At 37.7% G+C, this 22349-nt stretch overlaps 2 protein-coding genes across 10 annotated transcripts; both read left to right on the forward strand.

The window, feature by feature from the left end:
- The first annotated feature begins 4867 nt into the window (after positions 1-4867).
- Positions 4868-8168, forward strand: HWS (Galactose oxidase/kelch repeat superfamily protein). 6 transcript variants are annotated; one of them, XM_088249342.1, is made up of 3 exons: positions 4868-5381; positions 6462-6611; positions 6702-8168. In XM_088249342.1, coding segments are annotated over exons 2-3 (1245 nt in total). In that variant the 5' UTR covers positions 4868-5381; positions 6462-6609; the 3' UTR covers positions 7945-8168. The 6 variants fall into 6 exon arrangements, with proteins under 6 accessions (XP_088105468.1, XP_021808016.1, XP_021808017.1 ...); XM_021952324.2 differs by having other exon boundaries at positions 6551-6611; XM_021952325.2 differs by having other exon boundaries at positions 6558-6611.
- A 1608-nt stretch (positions 8169-9776) lies between these two features.
- Positions 9777-22349, forward strand: PIPK10 (phosphatidylinositol phosphate kinase 10). 4 transcript variants are annotated; one of them, XM_021952350.2, is made up of 9 exons: positions 9777-10046; positions 10874-11027; positions 11539-11704; positions 12108-12218; positions 12587-12774; positions 13786-13877; positions 14719-14836; positions 21184-21492; positions 21887-22349. In XM_021952350.2, exons 1-8 carry the CDS (start codon positions 9839-9841, stop codon positions 21476-21478), a joined length of 1332 nt encoding a protein of 443 aa, XP_021808042.1. In that variant the 5' UTR covers positions 9777-9838; the 3' UTR covers positions 21479-21492; positions 21887-22349. The 4 variants fall into 4 exon arrangements, with proteins under 4 accessions (XP_021808042.1, XP_088104964.1, XP_088104962.1 ...); XM_088248838.1 differs by lacking the exons at positions 21184-21492; positions 21887-22349 and adding exons at positions 15549-16624; positions 16915-17099; XM_088248836.1 differs by lacking the exons at positions 21184-21492; positions 21887-22349 and adding an exon at positions 15549-21155.

The raw sequence follows: 22349 nt of genomic DNA on the forward strand, positions 1-22349 counted from the left end.
TCAGCAAATTGCAGAAGCAGCAGGCTGGGTGGGTATATGTGCCACCTATATATTTAAAAAAACAAATTACTAAACGTGTAGCTGTGCTAGAGTGTAGTAGTGGGATAGGATAGTGTAGAGTGCAGTGCACGATGTGATTGATTGAAATGAATAACCAAACAAGTAAGCCAAATCACAGACACACGTTTTTGTTTTTGTTTTTTAAATGTGGGATGGGGTTGGTACGATTTTAATGGCTGATGCAAACTGCTGTAGATCCGGCTGTCTCTGATCACAATCTCCGGATCCCGTGCCGATTCTGATTGATTGGCATATATATTTATATCACCTTTATCGATTGTCGTCAACGTTAATCTGATCAGTGATCTCTGTGATACTGACTTCGTCTGCCCTAAATATGAAGCATTGATCAAATTCTTTAACCCCAAGACATAAGCATGGTAGAAAGACTTCCACGAAACAGGGTATCAACATTTTGCTATTCTCAATTAATAACGTTATGATATGCATGATAACACATTTGCGTGATGTGACTCTTATTTCCATTGCAATTAAGTTTCTCTCAAACATTTGGTTAAATGGCCAAATAACAAGATCCTTTTTAAAAGTTATTTAATTTAAACCGTCGAAGGTGCATCCTTTTTAGATACAACATAAGTTGTAGCTTGTAGCAAAGATCAAAGGGTGATGATGATAATTTGGTTGGTATAACTAAAATTACTTGGGGTAGATAAGAGCCAAGATGGTTCCTGAGTGAAAGATAATAGGAAATAAACACAAGACTTCGTGACGGTCTTAATCCAACTAAGAGTACTAGTAGCTAGCGAGTTAGACAACCTGAAAAATGCGTCAAAATCTAATAACGACCCGAGAACCGACGTGATGTTTGAGCATACAACATTATCTCAATAGACATCTCTAGATGCTCAAGCACTGAGTGAACATAATTTGTACACAAGCGTGAAGGATAGCATTCAATCCTAAAACTAATTAACTTGTGATTTTCGAATCGCTATTGCAACACTTTTTCACTTTGGCTTTATGCACTTGAAATGACAAACTGGACATGCGCATGGCATGATGCCTATCGACTATATGATTATGTCTGTATATATATTCTTAATGTGTCACATTTGATTTGATACACATTCTTACTTTTATGTCTTTAGGTTTACAATGATCCACACTAGCTAGATGGATAGTGGATTTGGTTATTCAGGATATTTAAGGGATTGTTTTGGAACTAACAACGGTTATGATTTCTCAAGGGCTGAAAAAATAACAACGAGGGTTATAATTATTTGGTGGCCACTTTGAATCTTAGAAAGAAAAAGTCAAATGTCATCATAGAGCAAAGTGGGGAAAATGTTGGATTTGGTAGTGATCTTAATAGCCACGACGACAAGTTTATCTTGATTTTGCTAACTAATTATTGGTTTTTCTACATGCATGCATGCTCTTTGGTTTTCCTGCATTCTTATCCCTTGGTTGTACATGCATGCATCCATTTTTCCAGACAGTGAATAGTTTCTTCTTATTTTTCTTTTCGAAATTGACTACCATGTTCCATGTTTTAATCTAATTAAGGAGCTGAAAGAAAAAAAATTAACCTAGGGAGGAAGATTCAGAGTACCTAATTATTCGTTTATTAACTGATATAAGAACCATGATCCAACTTAAGGAGGAAGATTAAGAGTACCTAATTACAGAGAACAAGAAAGGCTATTGGTCCCTTTCTCCACATGCATACATAAAAAAGCAAATGCATTTAGTCATGTTAGAGTACCTATAGTTAGGGGTAGGGCTCTTACTCTCTTGATTATTATTTCATGATTACTCAAAGCTTTAAAAAAACGCCGGCCATATATCGGAGATCGAGTAGCCTGCCCCGGCGAGGAGAACCAGCCGGTAGAGGAATGAATTTGGTCTCCTTTTACGAAATGAGCTTTGTCCCATCATTTGCTTGGGTTGGGAACTTGGGAGAGAAGAGAAATCACTTTTTATGACTAATGATTTTTTCTTCTTTTTTGCCTCAAGTAGTAAGAGGTCTTGAGTGTCCATGTTCCTCATCATCTCCTATTTGGAAGATGTTGAAACCTTTTTGAAATGAAAACCCAGCAAACAAATGCCTAGAATCCATTAATGGATCTGCTTGCAACTGCCGATTACCAGTGACCTATTATTTGTCCAAAAACGCTTAGACGTACAGCCAAGCAAAAGCACATTTTCCACATGCATTTCCCACCCACAATATTTGTACGAGACTAGAAGCACTTGTGCGGTACTTTGGTTCCACAAAAATCTATAAGCTCCACTCATTGCTATCACCAAACTTGCATGACCCATAAGTTTGTAATAATTCCCTTTTGGCCATTCAACCATGTGATGTCCCTTTTCCTTGCATACTTGCTCCACTATCTCTCCCTTTGCGTTGTTACCTTTTTCTATCATGCATTAGGTGTTTGAAGTCCATGCTCAGTCGGAAAGCTGCAGGCCTAATTAAGTCAACTCTACATTGTTCCAATTATGCTGAGGGCCAAAGCTAAGTATATAATAATTAAGACCTCTCCTACTCAGAATTTACCTGAAAAATCTTGTACCCCGATGAGAGAGTGAGTCGTGGAAATTATCCTCTCATTACCCAAAAACATGGTTAGATGAATGCTCCAAAGGCTAATCTGACCTAATTTGATCACTCTTTCATTTCAGGTCTTGCTGAGTTTCAAATGTATTTGGTCGCTATTTCTTGACAAAACCCACACATGACAAGACAGACATACATTATATATATATATATATAAATATTGTTGTGTAAAGCTTGTCAATAAACTATTACAAGTGAGTCATGACTTAATGTGCACAAAGTGATTTTATTTTACCAGAAAGAGGTTGCTACATAGTGGTGCAGCCACTACAATTTGTTCCATTTCCCTTAATTGCTACAAAAAGAACTCTGTGATACAAGTCCAGACCTTTGACCCTTGGTTTACCCATTCAGCCATTTATTTCCCTTATTTTATTTTATTTTTTAAATTCACCCCTTTATTCCTTTGGCCTGAAGAAAAGTTGATCCATCAGCTGATGAGGCTCCACGCACTAAGCATTATTTATAAATTTGAACAAATTTTTGTTGGTATTATTATGCAGTAACTGCACTAAAAATATTCCATAATATATTTATAATGCTTTGTTTATAATGAACATTGGGATCCTATATCCTACAGCATGTTCTATTATCTTACTTGTTTTTTCGCCCGGCGGTTTCTGCCCTTGTCAATAAAGGTAGGGTGGGGTTTAATGCCTAAGCTGTGATTACCAAATTTCTTGGATTTCACGACAGACTTTTATGACTTTTATGTCGGAATTTCTTTAGTTTTTTATGGTTATGTATGGAGGTATATTTGTGCACCTAATGTTATTGGTGGAGTTCTTCATATTTGGAGAGGTTAATGAGCTTCCGTATTTGTAATAACCTTGTGTGATTATCTATATTTATACTGGCTCTTGTGATTGATGGTCTTTGTGCTTAAATTATAAATGAAATCTATCGTTTTTGTCTATAAAAAAGATGTCATCACTTGCTAGAAACTATAATAAATATTTATGGTCTGCTTTTAATTATATGTTTAACATCATATTGTCAATTCCCCTTCTGCAATGGGCAAATCTAATTGGGCTTCCTAATCTTTGCCTCAATTAATTTGTTGCGTGCTTTCTGTTTTTGACCTAAATCTTGATTATATTTATTTCGTGGGGAAACCCAAAGCCACTAAGCAAGTTTTAAAACATCTTGCTTTATAGAATATGGACAGCTTGGGAGCTTAACTATATTAAATTTTTATTAGATGATTGTTTAGCATGCATGAATAATGAATTATTGCACTGCTGATACCTCTATTATGGCAAATAATTTCCTCCTCTTGTTTAGACGGAAGCCAGATTCTGACTTTTTTGTTGAAAAGCTGTTTTAAAAAAAACAATCAAGCTGGCCCTTGAGATTTTCAAGATTTGAGGTACAATGTTTAACAGAGTAAACGTGTGTATCCACGCCACGTCTGTTTGGAGTTTGAAAGGATTTTTTACATCACCTGAAGGCGTTTAGCTATACAGGATTATTAGTTTTCTATTTTTCCTGTAGTAATGTTAGGGATATCGCATTATTGTACCACCTATCGGAATAGGGGCAGCATTACCCAAAATTAGGAAAAAATGGGAAAAGCATCTAAGAACCTGCCTACCCTATCCCTAACCTCCCCTCACACCAAGGTCATAGCCCACCCCAAGTTGACAACCAAAATTATAGAGCATAATAATCATTCTTAATTTATGATTACAACTCATATGCTTACAAGAGCGAAGTTGTTCAAATGCGAGTTATGGAAGCATGAAACATGAGATTTGAGTTAGGTAAAGAAGGGCCAATGTGCCTCTAACCCACAAAAAAGGCTCTTACCACATCGCCTCCTTATTCTGTTTCAAAGAAAATGGAAGGAAGAAAAGAAGGCTGCCCATGTGGTTTGGTATGGACAGCCTTGTTATGGTTGGAAAAGCATATGCCAATTTCACAAAAAATAAAAATTGCAATCAAAGTAAAAAAGAAAAAAGAAAAGATGGAGTCCCAAAAAAAAAAAGTGAGTGGGGAAAATAAGGGTGCAAATTGCAATAAGAAATTATGAAATAAAAGAATTTTTTTGGGGCCAATATGAAATAAAAGATAGAAACAAGAAGGAAAAAAGAAGCAGCAAAAAAGTAAAAATTAAGGGGTGATGAGTAAGACAGCATTATACTTTTTCTTTTTTGGTTGTGTTGTGTCGTGGCCAAAAGTCACCTTCTTCTTCTCCTCTCATTAAAAATCCATAAAATGCTTGAATAAAACCACAGAACCCATCTCTCGAGCTCACTCTATGTTGTGTGCACAAAAACAAAACTCAAAGTCTCTCACGCGCCTCTCTCTCTCTCTCTCTCTCTCTCTCTCTCTCTCACACACACACACACACACAAACAGAGAGACGCAGACCCTATAGAAAAAACGCCTTCGCACTTCACTACCTGCCTGTCGTTTTTGTTACATCGAAAAAGAAACGGAAGTCACTTCTCTCTATAAAATCTCTCTCTTTCTAATTGGGTTTGCTGAGCTGAGGCATGGTTGCCGGCCAAATCTAGAGTAGCCCATTTCATGGTTGTCTACCATTTGAAGGAAATCTTCTTCTTTTGGGCAGAGCCCTTCCCGTTTTAGCTGGTGCTTTGTTTAAGGAGGTTCGGTCGGTGAAAGATCAATTCTTTGGCTCATTTATTTCTTAACTGGTGTCAATATTGAGTCCCCGAACAAATCTAAGCAAACCCATTTGGTCAGTGACAGTGGAAGAGGCTTCAAATTAAAGGTGTGTGCTTGATGGATTTCGTTTTCGGAAATAAATTTTCTGCTTTTGCTTTTGTGAAAAAACTTGGTTTTTATGCTTTCACTGATCTGTTTGTGTCACCAATGTTAGGTGTAAGTTTGGTTTGTTGATGTATCGCTTTCTAGTTTGTGGGGTTTTGATGTTTGATTGATTGGTATCTATGGACTAATCGCTCTTCATCTAACTTTTTTTTTTTCAATCACAAATCTCTCTTAGGGTTTGATTGCAATACAATGATGTTTTTTTTTTTATACGAAAAGCTATTTTGTCTGTAAAAAAACAGAAGTTTCATTGATGTAAGAAGTCTGGTTAAACAGAAGTTCATTTTTTCCATAATCATTTTGGTGTTGTTTGTTTCATGGCTTTTTTGTTCCAAATGTAGTTGGATGTGGGCAGTAAAGTTTTGGAATTAGTCTTGGCCATTTGATGCTGAGAGAAGTATTCTTTTTTCTGATACCTTCACCTTCTGGGTATGCATTTTAATTTGATACCATTTTCCTTCTGGGTTTGCATCATTTGGCGCAATCTCCTATGCCTTTGCTTAGTTGTGTAATTTTTTCATTTTGGTACGAAATGAAATTTCTGACATTTACAAGATTTTGTTGCGCTACATATATCATATCTGTAAGTTGGAGGTGCGGGATTTTCATAATTGAATCTCCAGTATTCAATCACCTAGACTGTCTGAACTTTGAAGTTTTTTTTTATCATTTCTGGCTGCATTTTTTTTTATGTCGTGCTTGAAGGTTTCCCACATGGATATCGGTCTGGCAATCCCGGATATAAATCTCTGCCATGGGAATAAGGAATAATATCTTGGAAGGTGGATAGATTTTGTTTGTGTTTTTGTTTTCTCCTTTTGGCTTGTAACTATTCATTGACGGGGTTGTGGCTTAAATCTGAGATCTACATGTTGATTTCTGCTTATTTGTAGCCTTTTGATTAGTCCGAAGCATGTTTCATTTCTCTTCTGTAATTATATAACTTTTAAATTATTACAGACAGATAGAAAGCAGTACTGTTTGCTGATTATGATGTCTTTAATCCGTCAATCCTAATTAGGACTTACTACACCTAACATCTGGAATTGATATGCCATCCCGATTCATCAATTTTGATGTGATCTCAGGCTCTGACTTGTATTGGTTTAGACCACAGGTTTCATATTTCATACATTGTCAGGTGATGCTAGTCTCACTATCCGTAACTCATGTACTGGCAAGAGGCTCTAATCTCCTTTAACATAATTTCATGTGGTATATTATATTGATAAGATTTTGCGCATTAAATTTGTGTATACAGGTTTTTCTGTTTAATCTTCTTGATCATGGAGGGAGAAACATCATGGTTTAGCCATTCCCTTGATGACATGGCAAGAGAGGTTGGGGAGTTTGATTCTTTCTCAGAGCTCAGTGACGAAGGGAATAAAGAAGCTAATGCAGTTTCGGTGGATTTGATTCTTCCTGATGACCTGTTGGAACGGATATTAGCCTATCTACCAGTTGCAAGCATTTTCAGAGCACGTTGTGTGTGCAAAAGGTGGTATGAGATTGTTAGTTCAAAAAGGTTTCTATGGAACTTTTCACGTGTGCTATCACAAAAACCTTGGTATTTTATGTTTACCAGCTCTAATGAACCAACTGGTTATGCATATGATCCTATCCTTAGAAAGTGGTATGGCATTGAACTCCCCTGCATTGAGACATCTAATTGGTTTATTGCTTCATCATGTGGTTTGGTTTGCTTTATGGACAATGATAGTAGAACTGAGTTATTTGTCTGCAACCCTATTACCAAAACACGCATGAAGCTTCAGGACCCCCCTGGCTTGAGATTTTCTGATTACAGTGCACTTGCAGTTTCTGTTAACAGGAAGTCACATGGTTATACTATCTCAATTGTGAGATCTAAGCAAGTTACTGGGAATTTTTTCCAATGGGATGTCTCCGTTCATATTTATGATTCAGAAACAATGATGTGGGTGACCTCTTTGACAGAGGTTCTGACAGGATGGAGAGGTGGGGATGAGAGTGTAATCTGTGATGGGGTTTTGTACTTCTTAATTTACTCAACTGGGGGCGGGGCACCAGAAAATCGTCATGGTCTAATCACATATAATCTCTCTTCTTGTTCTCCTGATGGGTTGTTGATAAGGAGTTTTATTCCTGTACCTTGCCCTCTTACATGTGGCCGTCTGATGAACTTGAAGGAGAAGCTGGTTATGGTGGGAGGGATTGGTAAACAGGATCGGCCTGACATAATTAAGGGGATTGGTATCTGGGTTCTCAATGGGAAGGCGTGGCAAGAGATTGCGAGAATGCCGCATAAGTTTTTCCAAGGATTTGGGGAGTTTGATGATGTTTTCGCCAGCAGCGGCACAGATGATCTTATATACATCCAGAGCTATGGAGCTCCATCTCTTCTTGTCTTTGACATGAGCCAGAGACATTGGAGATGGTCACAGAAGTGCCCGGTAACAAAGAGGTTTCCACTTCAGCTCTTTACTGGTTTTTGTTTTGAACCGAGGCTTGAAATTTCTCCCTGATATGTTTCCTTGTGGATTGATATGATGTGGTGGTGCAAATTGTTTTGCCTGAAATCCCTGTGTTTCACCTTTGTTTTGTTTTCCCACTAGTTTGAGTTACAACATCTGTGTTTTGAAAGTCGTATAATGTACCTGCAGATAAGCTGCTCATTATTCATGGTCATGGGTATATTATTCTTTGCATTGGAAAGGCCACTCTGGTAAATACAATCATGAGTTCCTGACGTGTACTCCTATTCACATTAAATCTATGTGCTTGCATTTCTTTCTGCTACAATCATGACCTGTAAGGAACTTGGTTTTACCACAAAAATCTGACAAACTCCTTATCATGCTCTTTAGATTTTAACTCTTGCATCTCTATGCGACTCTTTTACACATATATAACCACGAGGTACGGTTAGTCGCCTACCTATGCGTGAGATAATCTTGATTATTGATACATGATTTCACCTCCTAGCGTGGTGGACGACTGATACTCGCAAAATTCATAAAACCATTAGGGGCACTTTGATTTCTAGGGGCCATGGTTTTGGAGATGTTTTCCTAGCAAGAGGTAATTGATCATTTTTTGGCAATGAGTCAATAACCAAGCTTTCAAGCATCATATCTTTCCGCAAAACCATGTGTTTTCCACGTAAAATAATTAAGAATTTAATGTGGTATTTTGCCCTTTAAAAAGTGGGAGTTAACAGTTAAGCCAGCTTTGCCTTGCGTGGGTTGGTTGAGAAGTGACGAAGATGAACACTTTGGTTTAGTGGAGGTAGATTTTGTTTGGTGGAGATGTGACGATGGAAGATTGTGATTTTATGAATTCTAATGCTGCTTTTGTCTAAATGGACATTGCCTTGTGGCCCAAATGCTTGTGCCCACTACCAAATATAAAAACCTGCAAAATAATCATATTCAAATCCCTTGGCTTTTCAATGAATCTGATTTTTGAGATTTGGAATTCAGTGGCTAGAATCTCCCTATATTTTTTAAATAAATATATTTTTAAAAAAACAATTTATGTTCTAGAGACATCTCCATCTTCATAGCTGTATGTTTTGTATGTTTCTATTTTAATCACCCATTGAAATTTAATTTCACAATGTATATAATTCACTGTATGATAATGATATTTGTTCAAATAGAAGAGAGGACAAGTTCAAAACATTAGGATCAAAAACACCCAATGAGATCATTACAATCAATAAGCCAATAGGGTGGCACCCATCATCTCTTTTTGTAAAATATGTCCAATGGTCCATTCATGGGATGACAAGAATTCTCTATGAATTATAATAAAAACACATTACAAGTAGGGTAATATTTTAAGAACATATATATAACTGAATTTTTTTTAAAGTAAAAAGGGTTGGCAATTCATTGGCTAGCCTTTTGACAGTTTTTTTTTTAAAAAAAAAACCTCGACAGTACGAGGGAAGCCTTTTGGCAATTTAAGCATACAATTCGAACACAAATTATCTTCTAGATGAAGGGTTACTAGTCAATACTTGTAGTATGTTTGTAACTATTTTTTTCCCTACATTTAGAAAAGTGGGAAGATAAGAATCGAACTTTTACCGTAATTATAGGAAGATAAATGTTTTACCACTAAAATTAGATTCCTAACAATTTTGTAAAAGAACTAACCAATTGGATTAACATAGCAATCAAACCTTCTAACTTGTATTGAGTTGGAAACTTAGGACATATTGCATAGGATTTGACCAAGATAGACATCCAATAAGCATTTTCAACATATCAAAATCAAGGGCAAAATGGTCAAATTAATAATAAAAAAAGGACCGTTAAGGGGTACGTCGTTACCAGACGCGTAATTTTGCTGGCATTAATATTTCAGAAACGGCATTTCGGTTAAGATGATCCTCGCGCGCGTAAAAGGGCAATGGTTTTTGGTTCAGTAAACAGTCCGGTGGGCAATCCTCTCCGCCTCTCTGTCATAACCATGACAACAACTACTAAAGCTGAAATTTTAGAACTGATGATGATGATGCAGCAGAAGCCAAAAAGTTCGATGAAAAACCAAACCCCCTTGTTCTCTCATTTGCCTCGGAAATTCTTGGAATTCCAAAAAGGGATTTCTTCTGACAAAGGTAAATCTTTGCATACTCAATGTTCCTGCTGAAGGGTTTTCTTTTATCTTCTGAAATTTGTTTTTGGTTATGTATGTGTCAGCTCATGTTTCTAGGATTTTTCTCTTTTGATTGGTAGGTTTTGTAGCTTTTGGTTTGATGATGTCTGATACAGGAAGACCCCCATCTGCAATTTTGCATCAAGTTTACATTTTTTTTTTTCTTCCAATGAATTTTGATTATTTGTATGATAGTTTTGATTATTCGAATAAAAGTAGTTCTTTTCGTTGCAATTAATATGTTGAAGAAAGTGATGAAGGAAGTTGGAGGTTATCGAAAAATAAAAAATAAAAAAAGAAGTAGGAGGGTGCAAAATAGCTGCTTCATTGTGATAGATGGTGCTCTTTCTCAATGCGGATACGAATAGCTTTAGAACGAGTTATGAGTATGTTGCAGCGCATAACAAGTCACTTTGAATGAAAGGCTAGGATGTTGTTCAGTATTTGTGGACCAACACAAAAAAGAAATGATAACCTCTTATGTCAATTGTTCTGATATACATCACAGATAAGTTACAACAGATTAACCAAAGCATTTCAGATTTGTGGCCATGTTTAATTCTCATATTCAAATTCTTTTTGTAGTGCAGAAATGTGTATATCAAATTTATGTTGCATTACTTTGTCTTTAAAACAGTACATTTTATGCAAACGAATAACATGTTGCCACACTGTGAATCTGAATTATTGATTAGGTTGCCACACTATAATGTAGTAAAGTGTGATGTATGGCTGACAAGTACAATATTCAGCACTCATTACATCTTTGTAACATGTGATACTTTGCAGGAAAACACATGGAGCTTTTGAAAGAGGAGTTTTCACCAGCTGACTTCAAAGCTACTAAAACTAACAGCATAAAATATTCTAGACAGGACTTTCTACAACTTCCTTATATCACAACTGACTTTGAATGGAAAGATTACAGTCCTGCAGTTTTCAGGTTTCTTTTTAATTTTCTTTCAAATGCAATTATTCGTCCAAATAGATTTAATTTATCAAGTTTTTCTGTTCATTTTATTACAAGCGATTTAGTGCACTGCTTACCAAGAACAAAAATGCAAGAGTGATGCTATTTAATATAATAAAGCGATAGAAGATACTGAAATGTAAAACTAAGGTGCATATCTGAACCCTACCTTGGAGGTTGGTCAGTTCAACCCTTAAAACTTGCTTACATGATTTTGGCCCATTGGAGAAAAAAGTGGTCAAGAAAAAATAGTTATGTCAGACAGGGTATGAAAATAGGTGAAGAGATGCACATTGAAAAGAAATTGAAACATGCAAAAGTCTATCCTTAAGATATGATTATGTGCAGTTAATGTAATTCTAATGCATGTTCGTATATGTGTGTGTGTGCACATATATGTATACAGTATATGCTCATATATGCCTGTGTTTGTTGCTAATTTTTTTCGACTTTGCAAAAGCTGTAACCAATAGATTGTTTTCAGACGTATGCTGGAGCTTGATAGTATTGATTATGACCAGTATCAGCTGTCAATATGTGGACATCGGACTCTAAAGGAGGTTTGTTTACCGGGAAGATATGGCAGGGTAATTGTATCATCCAATGACAATCGATTTGTGATTAAAACCCTTCGGAAGTCTGAACTGAAGGTAACCAACTAAACTTCTAGTGACATTTGGCCATTAATGAATGGAAATTTACTAAACGAACAATTAATCATATACACATTTCATGGAATTTTTTTTGCCTTTTGTATTAATATGAATACTGCAAGTTGAGAACTTGTTAATTCTTTGATTTAAAAATAATAATACTTGAACAAGAGTTAAACTAGTAGCTATTACTTGTTTCTGAAAGGATTCTCTCCCCATATATTTTCCTCTCTCTCATTGTTTTTCTTGTTGTTCGATCAGAAAGCGCAGACTTAAGTCATACTATGTCCACATTTTTGTGTTTCAAAAGATTAATTTATTTATGAATTGCGAAATTTCCTTTGCTTTTATATCTTTATTAGCAGTCTAAGAATTTTACTATCTTTACCTTTTCACATAGGTATACTTAGAGATGCTTCCAAACTACTACTGCCATGTTAAGAAGTATCGGGCCTCACTATTAATAAAACTGTATGGACTTCATGTTGTCAGGCCAGCGGGAGGGATTAAGGTATGATCTTCTCAGTAGTTCAGAAATGAAGTTTTTTTAATTCAAATTTTATGAAATATAATTTGATTGGTATAGTTAGCATATTATATAACCATTTACTATATATGGAAAAATGCATGTGATTAATTACTTATGTTGGTCTTCACCTTAGCATTGTTAACCCCAATTGAGAACTTTATAGCATGTGAGTAGCCTAGAAGGCTGGAGGTACCATGTCAGGTAGATTTACCTTCACCATGTCAGGTAGTCCCACTAGATTGAGGGTGTTCAAAAGAGCTATACCATGAAAATTCCAACCTACTTGAACAAAATTGATCCTTTATTGTATTCAAGTTTCTTGTAATCAATTGTTGCTTTTTAATGAGCAGGTTTACTGTGCTGTTTGGGGAAACATGATGCCATCAGAAATTTGCATAGATAAGTGTTATGATCTCAAAGGCTCTTCAATAGGCCGAGCCTGCAGTAAAACAATCGTTGAGGATAGAGCCATACTTAAGGATCTGGATTTTGATTTTTGCTTTTACCTGGATCCATTAGTCCGAGCTCGGCTCTTAGCGTAAGTCCCTTGGTTTATTTGTCATTTCTCAGCAAATCGACGTATAAGAAAACTTTTATGCATAAAACTTGAGTCTAGTTTGAACTTTTTGGATGTTAATGAATAATCTATACTTTGAGTTGGATAGCCTCTTTGATTATTTGTTTTATTTTTTGGTTAATTCATTACTTAAAATAGAAGTTTGGAAGAAGTTTTGAATGAGCAAACTTTCTTTTCTGTTATGTACTGCATCTGTTTCAGTAATTGCCTGTTTGTTTTTGTTGTTTTTAATTGTTCAGGCCATGTTGCCATCGTAACCTTTCAGAGGTACACGAAAAAAATAATATTGTTTTCACTTCTTTTACCTATTGGATGTCTAGAGATCTTCTGAATCAAGAAACTTTACTTCTCTATTTTGCGCTGCAGCTGCTCCACAAATTATCTGATTTGTATCTCATTTCCAAAAATAAAAATAAAAATTTGAGTCCATAATATTGCCATTGTTATTTGACAGGTAGACCAAAAATGACATTGTTATCTAGCCAAGATAATTTCTATGGATGTAAAAGGAGATTAACATTAGTTTGAAGAGTGCATTCACAAACTATTAAATTGGAAATGCATTCCATTGTACAGTACTGTTTCTAAGTAATTACCTAGTCCTAGTTAGACATTATGAGCTTAATGGATTTAGCCGGTGGTATCTTATACAGAGGGGCCTAGCCAATTAGCCAAATTTGCTTTATCTTGTAATGAGACATGTAACTGGATGGAAGAGGGGCCTAGCTGGCTTCACTCTTATCTTCAGGATGATTTGTGTTCTCTGCATTCTATTGATGAATAAAGTCTTTGGCCTTTGGCCTTGAATAATAATAATAAAAACAAAACTTATCACGTTCCTAAAAAAAATGACTTATCTCAGAATACAAAATTTAGATAAAAAGCATGCATAAACCCTTTTGCTTCCTGACATATGAATCCCTTTTTCTTTTCCTTATTAACGTCTTTTATTTGTTGTTTTTGTTTCTATAGACAAGTCAAGTATGACTGCGAGTTTTTGGAAGCTGAGGGCATCATGGATTATAGTTTTTTGCTTGGTATACACATAGAAGCTTCACATGAAGGTGATTCTTCACATTAGTAGTCCTCTCTGACTTAGTGAGGGTTTAAGTTTCATAAGATGCATAGATATTTTGTATCATGCAAATATATGCAGATAAGGAAATTCTAAAATATGAGAGTACAGTGACCATACACTGAAAAACTAGTACAAAATTTAAAAGAAGTGTGATGGTATTTTTGTTTTCATGTTCTTGTCGTTGTTCTAATATTGTGTTAGAAATGCATATTCTTTCATCAGTTGAACATATGATTGATTCTTCTTGTTGATTCAACTCTTTCAAATATATGCTACATAAGATTGATCATTAGTGCACCCCTAATGAAGCAGGTATTTATATCTTACAATTTGTTTAAGGTATGTTCAGTTGTCAAAATTTTCATTTACTTGAATTTTTATACCTATTTTGTAGGATCCATTCAGGAGTTCAAGATGTGTGTTTGTCCTGATTCTCAATTCTTACCTTTTCTGATTGTATTGTTGTGTACATGTGTTTGTGATCTCTTTTCCTTGCTTCCTTGTGATGTTGCCCCCCAGACATACTGTGGCTTTCTTTGCTAATCTGCATATTTTATAGTATCTTTTCATTCTCTCTCTCACTCACTCACTCACACACACACACACACACACACACACACTCTCACTCTCTCTCTCTCTCTCTCTCTCTCTCTCTCTCTCTCTCTCTCTCTCTCTCTCTATTTTTTTTTTGTACTTAAAACTTGCACATTTAGTGAAGAATTATTTGCAAAGATGATGTCTTACTGCTACACTTCTCCACTCATCTGTCATCGGTCTTTGAAATTATGCTAGCAGTAAGTGTAAAAAATCTATCTCCCCTTTGTCAGGTTCAATTGATGAAAACGCTTCCAGAAGTTCTAGTGCCAAAAAGAAAACAGATGATACTTCAGAACAAAATGAAAGCTCAGAGTTAACTCTTGCCGATATCTGCGATCTACTTGACAGGTATATTGTATTGCCGCATAATCAATCTGTTTGGTGTAAATATAGGGCCAAAATGAGTACCCACTTCAAGTTGACATAGAATTGTGCTAAAATGAAAGAATTGGCAAAAACACAAGTTGGAAGTTTGCTAAGCTTTGTTTTTCATTACTGTTATGTCAATTGTAAATATACTGAACTGTATAAATAGACCGGGGTTGCAACAACTAACTCACTGAAGAAGTAATATGACCATTGAGGCTCTGCTGCAGAGATAATTGTTAGTCAAGTCATAAGAGTTAGGCAAGTAAGTTAGGCAAGTAAGTTAGGCAAGTCATAATTAGGCAAGTCATAGTTAGGCAAGTCTTAGTTAGGTATGTTTACATTTTCCATGTTTTAGGGAGACACAAATCCTGGAAATGCTCCATGGTTTTGTATACTTGTTTGTAACTAATAGTTACCCTTTCTACATTGTGTATAAATATCTCCATGATAGCAATACAAAGAGATAAGGGAGAATTCTCTGCAAAACATCTATTATTCCTCACTCTTTACTCTCTCAATTACACTATATTTGACATGGTATCAGAGCAATCGATTTTGGTTGCCTCTGCATAACCTTATCCTTGCCTAATCTCTACTTACCCTTGCTCATACTTTGCTGCTGTATTGCTCCTACCTCTACCCTTGCCTTGCCTCTACACCTTGCTGAAAATTGTGCTCTTGTTTGCTGAAGTTCTAAGCTATCTTCCGCTGCATCTCTTTACCTCTTTCCTGTACCAATTTTCCAGCACCAACTTTTCCTCTTCCCAGCATCAATCTCTTCACCTATTTACCTCATGGAAGACACCACCAACTCCACTGCCGACTCCTCTAAGATCGACTCCACCAAAAGCGACTCCACAACTCCACCACTCCGGTCCTCTCATGATTACTCTCAAATTACTCCTGATAAGTTGGATGGGTCCAACTATCCTGCATGGTCTCGTAGTGTTCGCTTGGCCATCACTGCTCGTCGTATGGCTGGTTTCATTAATGGTAAAAAAATTGCACCTGCCATTGATGATCCTAGCTATGAAACTTGGGATGAAGACAACTGTTTGGTGCAGTCATGGCTCCTCAATTCCATGACCAAAAATGTACGTGCCTTATTTGACCATTGCTCAACGGCTTATGCGGTGTGGGATGCATCTCGGAAGACTTACACTGTTACTCAGAATAGCTCCAAGTTGTACCAACTCCGTCGCCAGTCCGTCACCACCTCTCAAAATGGTGAGCCTGTAAATGTCTTCTATGAAAAGTTACACATCATATGGCAGGAAATTGACAGCCTCCGTCCCTGCAAACATACCAATCCCGATGATGTGGCTCTTCATCAACAAGCACTTGAAGTTGAACGTGTGTACGATTTTTTGGGAGGACTCGATCCCAACTTTGATTCCGTTCGTAGTCGGATTCTTGCTATGAACCCGCTTCCAGCAGTCATTGAAGCTTATGCACTTGTGGTAGAAGAAGATAACCGACAATCCTCCATGCTTGGCGGGGGAAGTGCAATGGCCGTCAAGCCCTATCGACCACCACACCGTACGTCCTCCGGATTTCCCCCCCGGGGTCCCAAAACTGACGATGCAAAGGGAACTCAGAAGTGCACTCATTGTGGTGGTAATCATCTTGTTGAGAAGTGCTTTAAGCTTCATGGTTATCCTGAGTGGTGGGATGCTCTCAAGTCCCGCAACAAAACTCCCAAGGCAGCATGTGTTATAACTACCGATGCTTCTCCATCTTCCACTCTACTTTCTGACTCCGAATCAGGTACACGACCCACTACATGGATAATTGATACAGGTGCCACTGATCATATGACTTTTGACTCTACTATGTTTTCCACATTATCTTCTAAGTCTTGTCATCCATACATTACTAGTGCCAATGGAGTTCCTTCTAATGTTGCTGGTGAAGGAACTATATCACTTTCCCCTTCCTTATCTTTATCTCATACACTACTTGTTCCCTCCATCAATTGCAATTTGCTGTCTGTTGGAAAATTACTTGACTCACATAATTGTTATGCCACATTCTATCCTTCCCATTGTATTTTTCAGGACCTCACGACTCACGCGACGATTGGGCATGGTAAACGAAGAGGGGGGTTGTATTCCTTGACGGTATCTCCACCACCAAGGGCAGCTCATACTCATAGTTCCAGCTCACAAGCTCGAAATCAACACCAGATTTGGCTCTGGCATCGTCGTCTAGGGCATCCATCATTTGGCTATCTTCAACGTTTGTTTCCGTCTTTGTTTCGTGGCTTAGATAATCACCAGTTTCAGTGTGAAACCTGTGTATTGGCCAAAAGCCATCGAACTGTTTTTCCCTTAAGTGATAATAAGACAGAATTTCCTTTTGATTTGGTTCACTCTGATGTTTGGGGTCCTGCTAAAGTCTCTTCCAATGGCAAAAGATGGTTTGTTACATTTATTGACGATTGCACTCGCATGACTTGGGTATACTTACTTGCTCATAAAAGTGATGTTTCCGCTGCAATCCGTGAATTTCATGCTATGATTACCACACAATTCCAAGCCTCCATCAAAGTATTCCGGTCTGATAATGGTGGGGAATATGTGAACAAGGTCTTGGAACAATTTTTTCGAGACCACGGCATCATTCATCAAACCTCCACACCTTTTACTCCACAACAAAATGGTGTCGCAGAGCGAAAGAATCGACAATTACTTGAGGTTGCTCGTGCATACATGCTGGATCAATCGGTCCCTCACTACTTATGGGGACATGCCCTCCTTTCTGCAGTCTATGTCATTAATCGAGTGCCTAGTAGTGTTTTGAAGTTTGAAACTCCACTGAACACCTTGGCTCGTCACGTCTCTCTTCCTACAGTCCTCAAGTTGCCTCCTCGCATATTTGGTTGTGTTGTATATGCTCATGTTCCATCTCATCAAAGAAGTAAACTGGACCCTTGTGCCATTCGTTGTGCGTTCGTTGGGTATGGATCAAATCAAAAAGGATACAAGTGTTACCATCCTCCTACTCGCAAGCTCTTTGTCACTATGGATGCCACATTCCATGAAGATTTATCATACTTTAAAACTGTTACGCCCCCTTCTCTTCAGGGGGAGAGGAGGAATGAAGAGAAGGAAAACAAGGCTCAAGAAGAAAATCAAGTCTGTTCAAAAGCGACCGGTCGCCCGAACCTCAGCGACCGGTCGTCGTGCTCCAACAACACTGAAAATCGTCCTGAAACGACCGGTCGCCTCCCAGAAACGACCGGTCGCTTTTTCACAGAGTCAAAAATGCCGGAAACGACCGGTCGCCTTCCAGAAACGACCGGTCGCTTTTTCACAGAGTCAAAAATGCCGGAAACGACCGGTCGCCTTCCAGAAAAGACCGGTCGCTTTTGTACAGATTCAGAAACGACCGGTCGCCCAGAAGCCAGCGACCGGTCGCCGAGACTTGAAACTGGATATCTGGACAGCAATGAAGGTACAGAAACATTATCGTTCTTATTTGGTGAAGATCCCGGAGATGACAATCCAAATGTTTGCTGTGATCAACTACAAAATACAACCCCTTCTTCTCAACCATCGGACCAATCGTCTCGTGATGAAGAAACACTCGAGGTAATTCCCGAACCACCTAATCCTATACCATACACTCTCCCACCTAGGACCACTAGAGGAAAACCCAAACCTCAATATTGTCCTGACCTTGCTGCCAAGTCTAAATATCCCATTAATAACCATGTTTCAACTCATAGATTGTCAAAGTCATATGCATCATTTGTCAATCAATTATCTACTGTATGTGTTCCAAATAAGTGGCAGGATGCTATAACAGATTCCAGATGGGCTGAAGCAATGGCAATTGAAATGGAAGCTCTGGAAAAGAATTCTACATGGGAGATGGTTCAGTTACCACAAGGGATGAAACCAGTTGGATGTCGGTGGATATACACTGTTAAATACAAAGCTGATGGATCCATAGACAGATACAAAGCTCGATTAGTAGCCAAAGGGTATACACAAACATATGGAATTGACTACCATGAGACATTTGCACCTGTTGCCAAGATCAACACTGTTCGTGTTCTAATGTCATTGGCTGCAAATCTTGATTGGCCACTACTGCAGTATGATGTAAAGAATGCGTTCCTTCACGGGGACTTGCAAGAAGAAGTGTATATGGAACCACCACCAGGGATCTCTACGACATTCGGTCCCAACACCGTTTGCAAGCTGAAAAAATCACTATATGGGCTCAAGCAGTCGCCACGAGCTTGGTTTGGAAGATTCACTGATTCCATGAAGCGTTTTGGATACTCTCAGAGTCACTCGGATCACACTTTATTCTTAAAGCGTCGTGGTAACAAACTGACGGCCCTCATCATCTATGTTGATGATATGGTGGTTACCGGTAATAACAATGAAGAAATGAAGAATCTGCAGAAGCTCCTTGCTAGTGAATTTGAGATGAAGGACTTGGGTGAGTTACAATATTTCCTTGGCATAGAAGTTGCTAGATCAAAACATGGCATATTTCTATCCCAACGAAAATATGTGTTAGATTTGCTAACAGAAACTGGAATGCTTGATTGCAAGCCAGCTGACACACCTATTGAGCAGAACCACAAGTTAGGGATGTATCCAGATCAAGTACCCACTGACAAAGAAAGGTATCAAAGGTTAGTTGGGCGACTGATCTATCTGTCACACACACGCCCCGACATAGCTTATGCTGTAAGTATGGTGAGTCAGTTTATGCATCAACCGAGTGAGACACACATGAATGGAGTAACTCGGATTCTGAGGTACTTGAAGGCTGCCCCTGCAAAAGGATTAATGTTCTCCAAACATACACATATGTACCCGGAAGGATACACAGATGCTGATTGGGCAGGATCCATCACAGATAGACGGTCTACATCTGGATACTTTACATTTGTGGGTGGCAACTTAGTCACTTGGAGAAGTAAGAAACAAAAAGTTGTGGCTAGATCAAGTGCTGAAGCAGAATTCAGGGGAATGGCTCAAGGAGTGTGTGAATTGCTCTGGTTACGGAGATTACTGAAGGATCTTGGAGTTAAACCCTTAAAAGCTACAAACTTGTACTGTGACAATAAAGCTGCTATCGAGATAGCACATAACCCAGTACAACACGACCGTACCAAACATGTGGAAGTCGACCGACACTTCATCAAAGAAAAGCTTGAAAGTGGTATAATTAAGTTTCCGTTTGTAAACTCGGAAAACCAACTTGCCGACATTCTGACAAAGGCCGTATCAAGTAAAGTTTTCTATGCCTCACTTGACAAGTTGGGCATGCGTGATATCTTTGCACCAACTTGAGGGGGAGTGTTAGTCAAGTCATAAGAGTTAGGCAAGTAAGTTAGGCAAGTAAGTTAGGCAAGTCATAATTAGGCAAGTCATAGTTAGGCAAGTCTTAGTTAGGTATGTTTACATTTTCCATGTTTTAGGGAGACACAAATCCTGGAAATGCTCCATGGTTTTGTATACTTGTTTGTAACTAATAGTTACCCTTTCTACATTGTGTATAAATATCTCCATGATAGCAATACAAAGAGATAAGGGAGAATTCTCTGCAAAACATCTATTATTCCTCACTCTTTACTCTCTCAATTACACTATATTTGACAATAATTCCAGTCATTCACAATTCCATTTCATTTCTTTCTTTCTTTCATTTATATTCCAACTATTGTCAGAGTTAAGCCTTGTCAAATTAGTATCAGAGCGGTTCGTCCTGGATGCCAAATAAAGCAATGGCAGAAGGCCCACGATTCTTCCCATTTCAATTCCTGTCTACATTCGTGAAAATCTGCAGTAATTTGCCATTGCTTTCTTTGGCATCGAGGACGAACAGCTTTACTTCTCTGATACTAATTTGTCAAGGCTTAAGCCCTGACTGTAGTTGGAATGTAAATGAAAAAATGATAGAAATGAAATGGAACAGGGATGACTGGACTTCTCTCTCTAGCAGAGCCACAATGATCTTACTATTTCTTCAATAAATCTGTTAGTATAACCCCTGTTCTAATGATACAACAAAGTGGCTTTACAACTTAGGTAACATTTCTAACTAACAAAACGACCTAACAAACTTCCAACCATATTTTTTGCCAACTCAGCTGCTGATCCGTTGTTTACTTGTCACAGCTTCATTTTCTTCATTTTGGATGGTTTCGTTGGTAGTCGGTACAAAACAGTTTCATAGAGGAAAAAAAATCAAATTATTATACCTTTAATAAGGATTATGAAAAACCTGTAATTACAAATTCATAGATAGATGTTCAACATAAAACTGACGATCCATAGCTCATTATTCTTCCGCTGCAGGCCTGGGTTTAAATTTGGGGATAGACTGCCAGCACGTGCTGTCCGGGCATTCAGGAATGCAATGGAAAGTAAATCATATAGGTCGTGCACCAGTGCACAGGAATGCTTCAAGGTTCTTTTAATCTTTGGAATAGTAGATTTTTGTCAGAATTACAATATGAAAAAGCGCATTGAGCATGCTTGCAAGGCAATAAAATATGACTCAAAATCCATCAAGACTGTGAATCCCAAAGCCTATTCTTCTCGCTTTCAAGAGTTTCTGAGCGCAATATTTCTGCCTGAAGAGTCAGATTAGTTTGATCACAACAGGTAGGTTCTTTCTGTTCCTTAACAATCTAACCTTTAGATTTCTTTTATAGACAGATTCATGTTACCCTTAGACTCCAAAAAAACAAGGAGAGATTCATATTAGACCTGCTCAGGCCACATTGGGCCTTACTTTCAATGGGGCCTCCCTTCAGCAATGGAGCCAATATGCAGTGCTTTTCCATGAGTCAGCTCTCAAACCTAACAAAACTCAAATGTCTGAAACTCTGGTAGATTTTCACTGAGTGCATGCCTGGAGGCACACATATTGGTGTTTAGTTTGTAATAATTTTCACCTTTCATGTAACACAATGTAACTACGAAGGGTTTCTATATCTAGACACATCATTAATAATGTGAAGAGTTCTTAGCATAACTCTAAATATGTTTTTGACAGGGACTCAGCCACAGGATAGTCGAAGATTGCGCTAGTCGATTATTTTAGAAAACTTAGTGAAGAGGAGATGCTTCAGATCAACACCAAGAACTCTACTACTCGTGTCGGCAATCTCAGGATCGGAATGTCACATTTTGTGCATGAGGTAGAAAATATAGCTTGATGCATTAGTAGGAGTGAGAAGTAATGATAGTTCTAAAGATAAAGAAAAAATGAAGATCGATGAAGGGGCACGCCGCACGGCATTATGCACAAGTTGTTCATATAGACAATTCTTGCTTTAAATTTCAATGTGATCATAAACTTTCACTGAAACCTTCAAGTAATATTGTTCATAAGTGGACTACTGCATGCCATTGTTCATACGAGACGATCCTTCCCTGTAAATCTCTTTCTGTAAATTTCATATGATCATAAACTCTCATGTAATATTGTTCATCGTAGACTATTCTTTCTTGCTACA

The sequence above is a fragment of the Prunus avium genome, chromosome 2 (genome assembly GCF_965620075.1).
Source record: "Prunus avium chromosome 2, drPruAviu1.hap1.1, whole genome shotgun sequence".
NCBI classification, from domain to species: Eukaryota; Viridiplantae; Streptophyta; class Magnoliopsida; order Rosales; family Rosaceae; genus Prunus; species Prunus avium.

Bases quoted from the DNA above. Each gene is read 5' to 3' on its own strand.
- HWS (XM_088249340.1), top strand. From the start codon at position 5,826: ATGCTGAGAGAAGTATTCTTTTTTCTGATACCTTCACCTTCTGG. The intron at 5,870-6,701 runs GTATGCATTTTA...TTGTGTATACAG, and splicing joins CTGATACCTTCACCTTCTGG to GTTTTTCTGTTTAATCTTCT.
- PIPK10 (XM_088248836.1), top strand. From the start codon at position 9,839: ATGGTTTTTGGTTCAGTAAACAGTCCGGTGGGCAATCCTCTCCGCCTC. The intron at 11,705-12,107 runs GTAACCAACTAA...CTTTTCACATAG, and splicing joins TTCGGAAGTCTGAACTGAAG to GTATACTTAGAGATGCTTCC. The intron at 12,219-12,586 runs GTATGATCTTCT...TTTAATGAGCAG, and splicing joins GGCCAGCGGGAGGGATTAAG to GTTTACTGTGCTGTTTGGGG.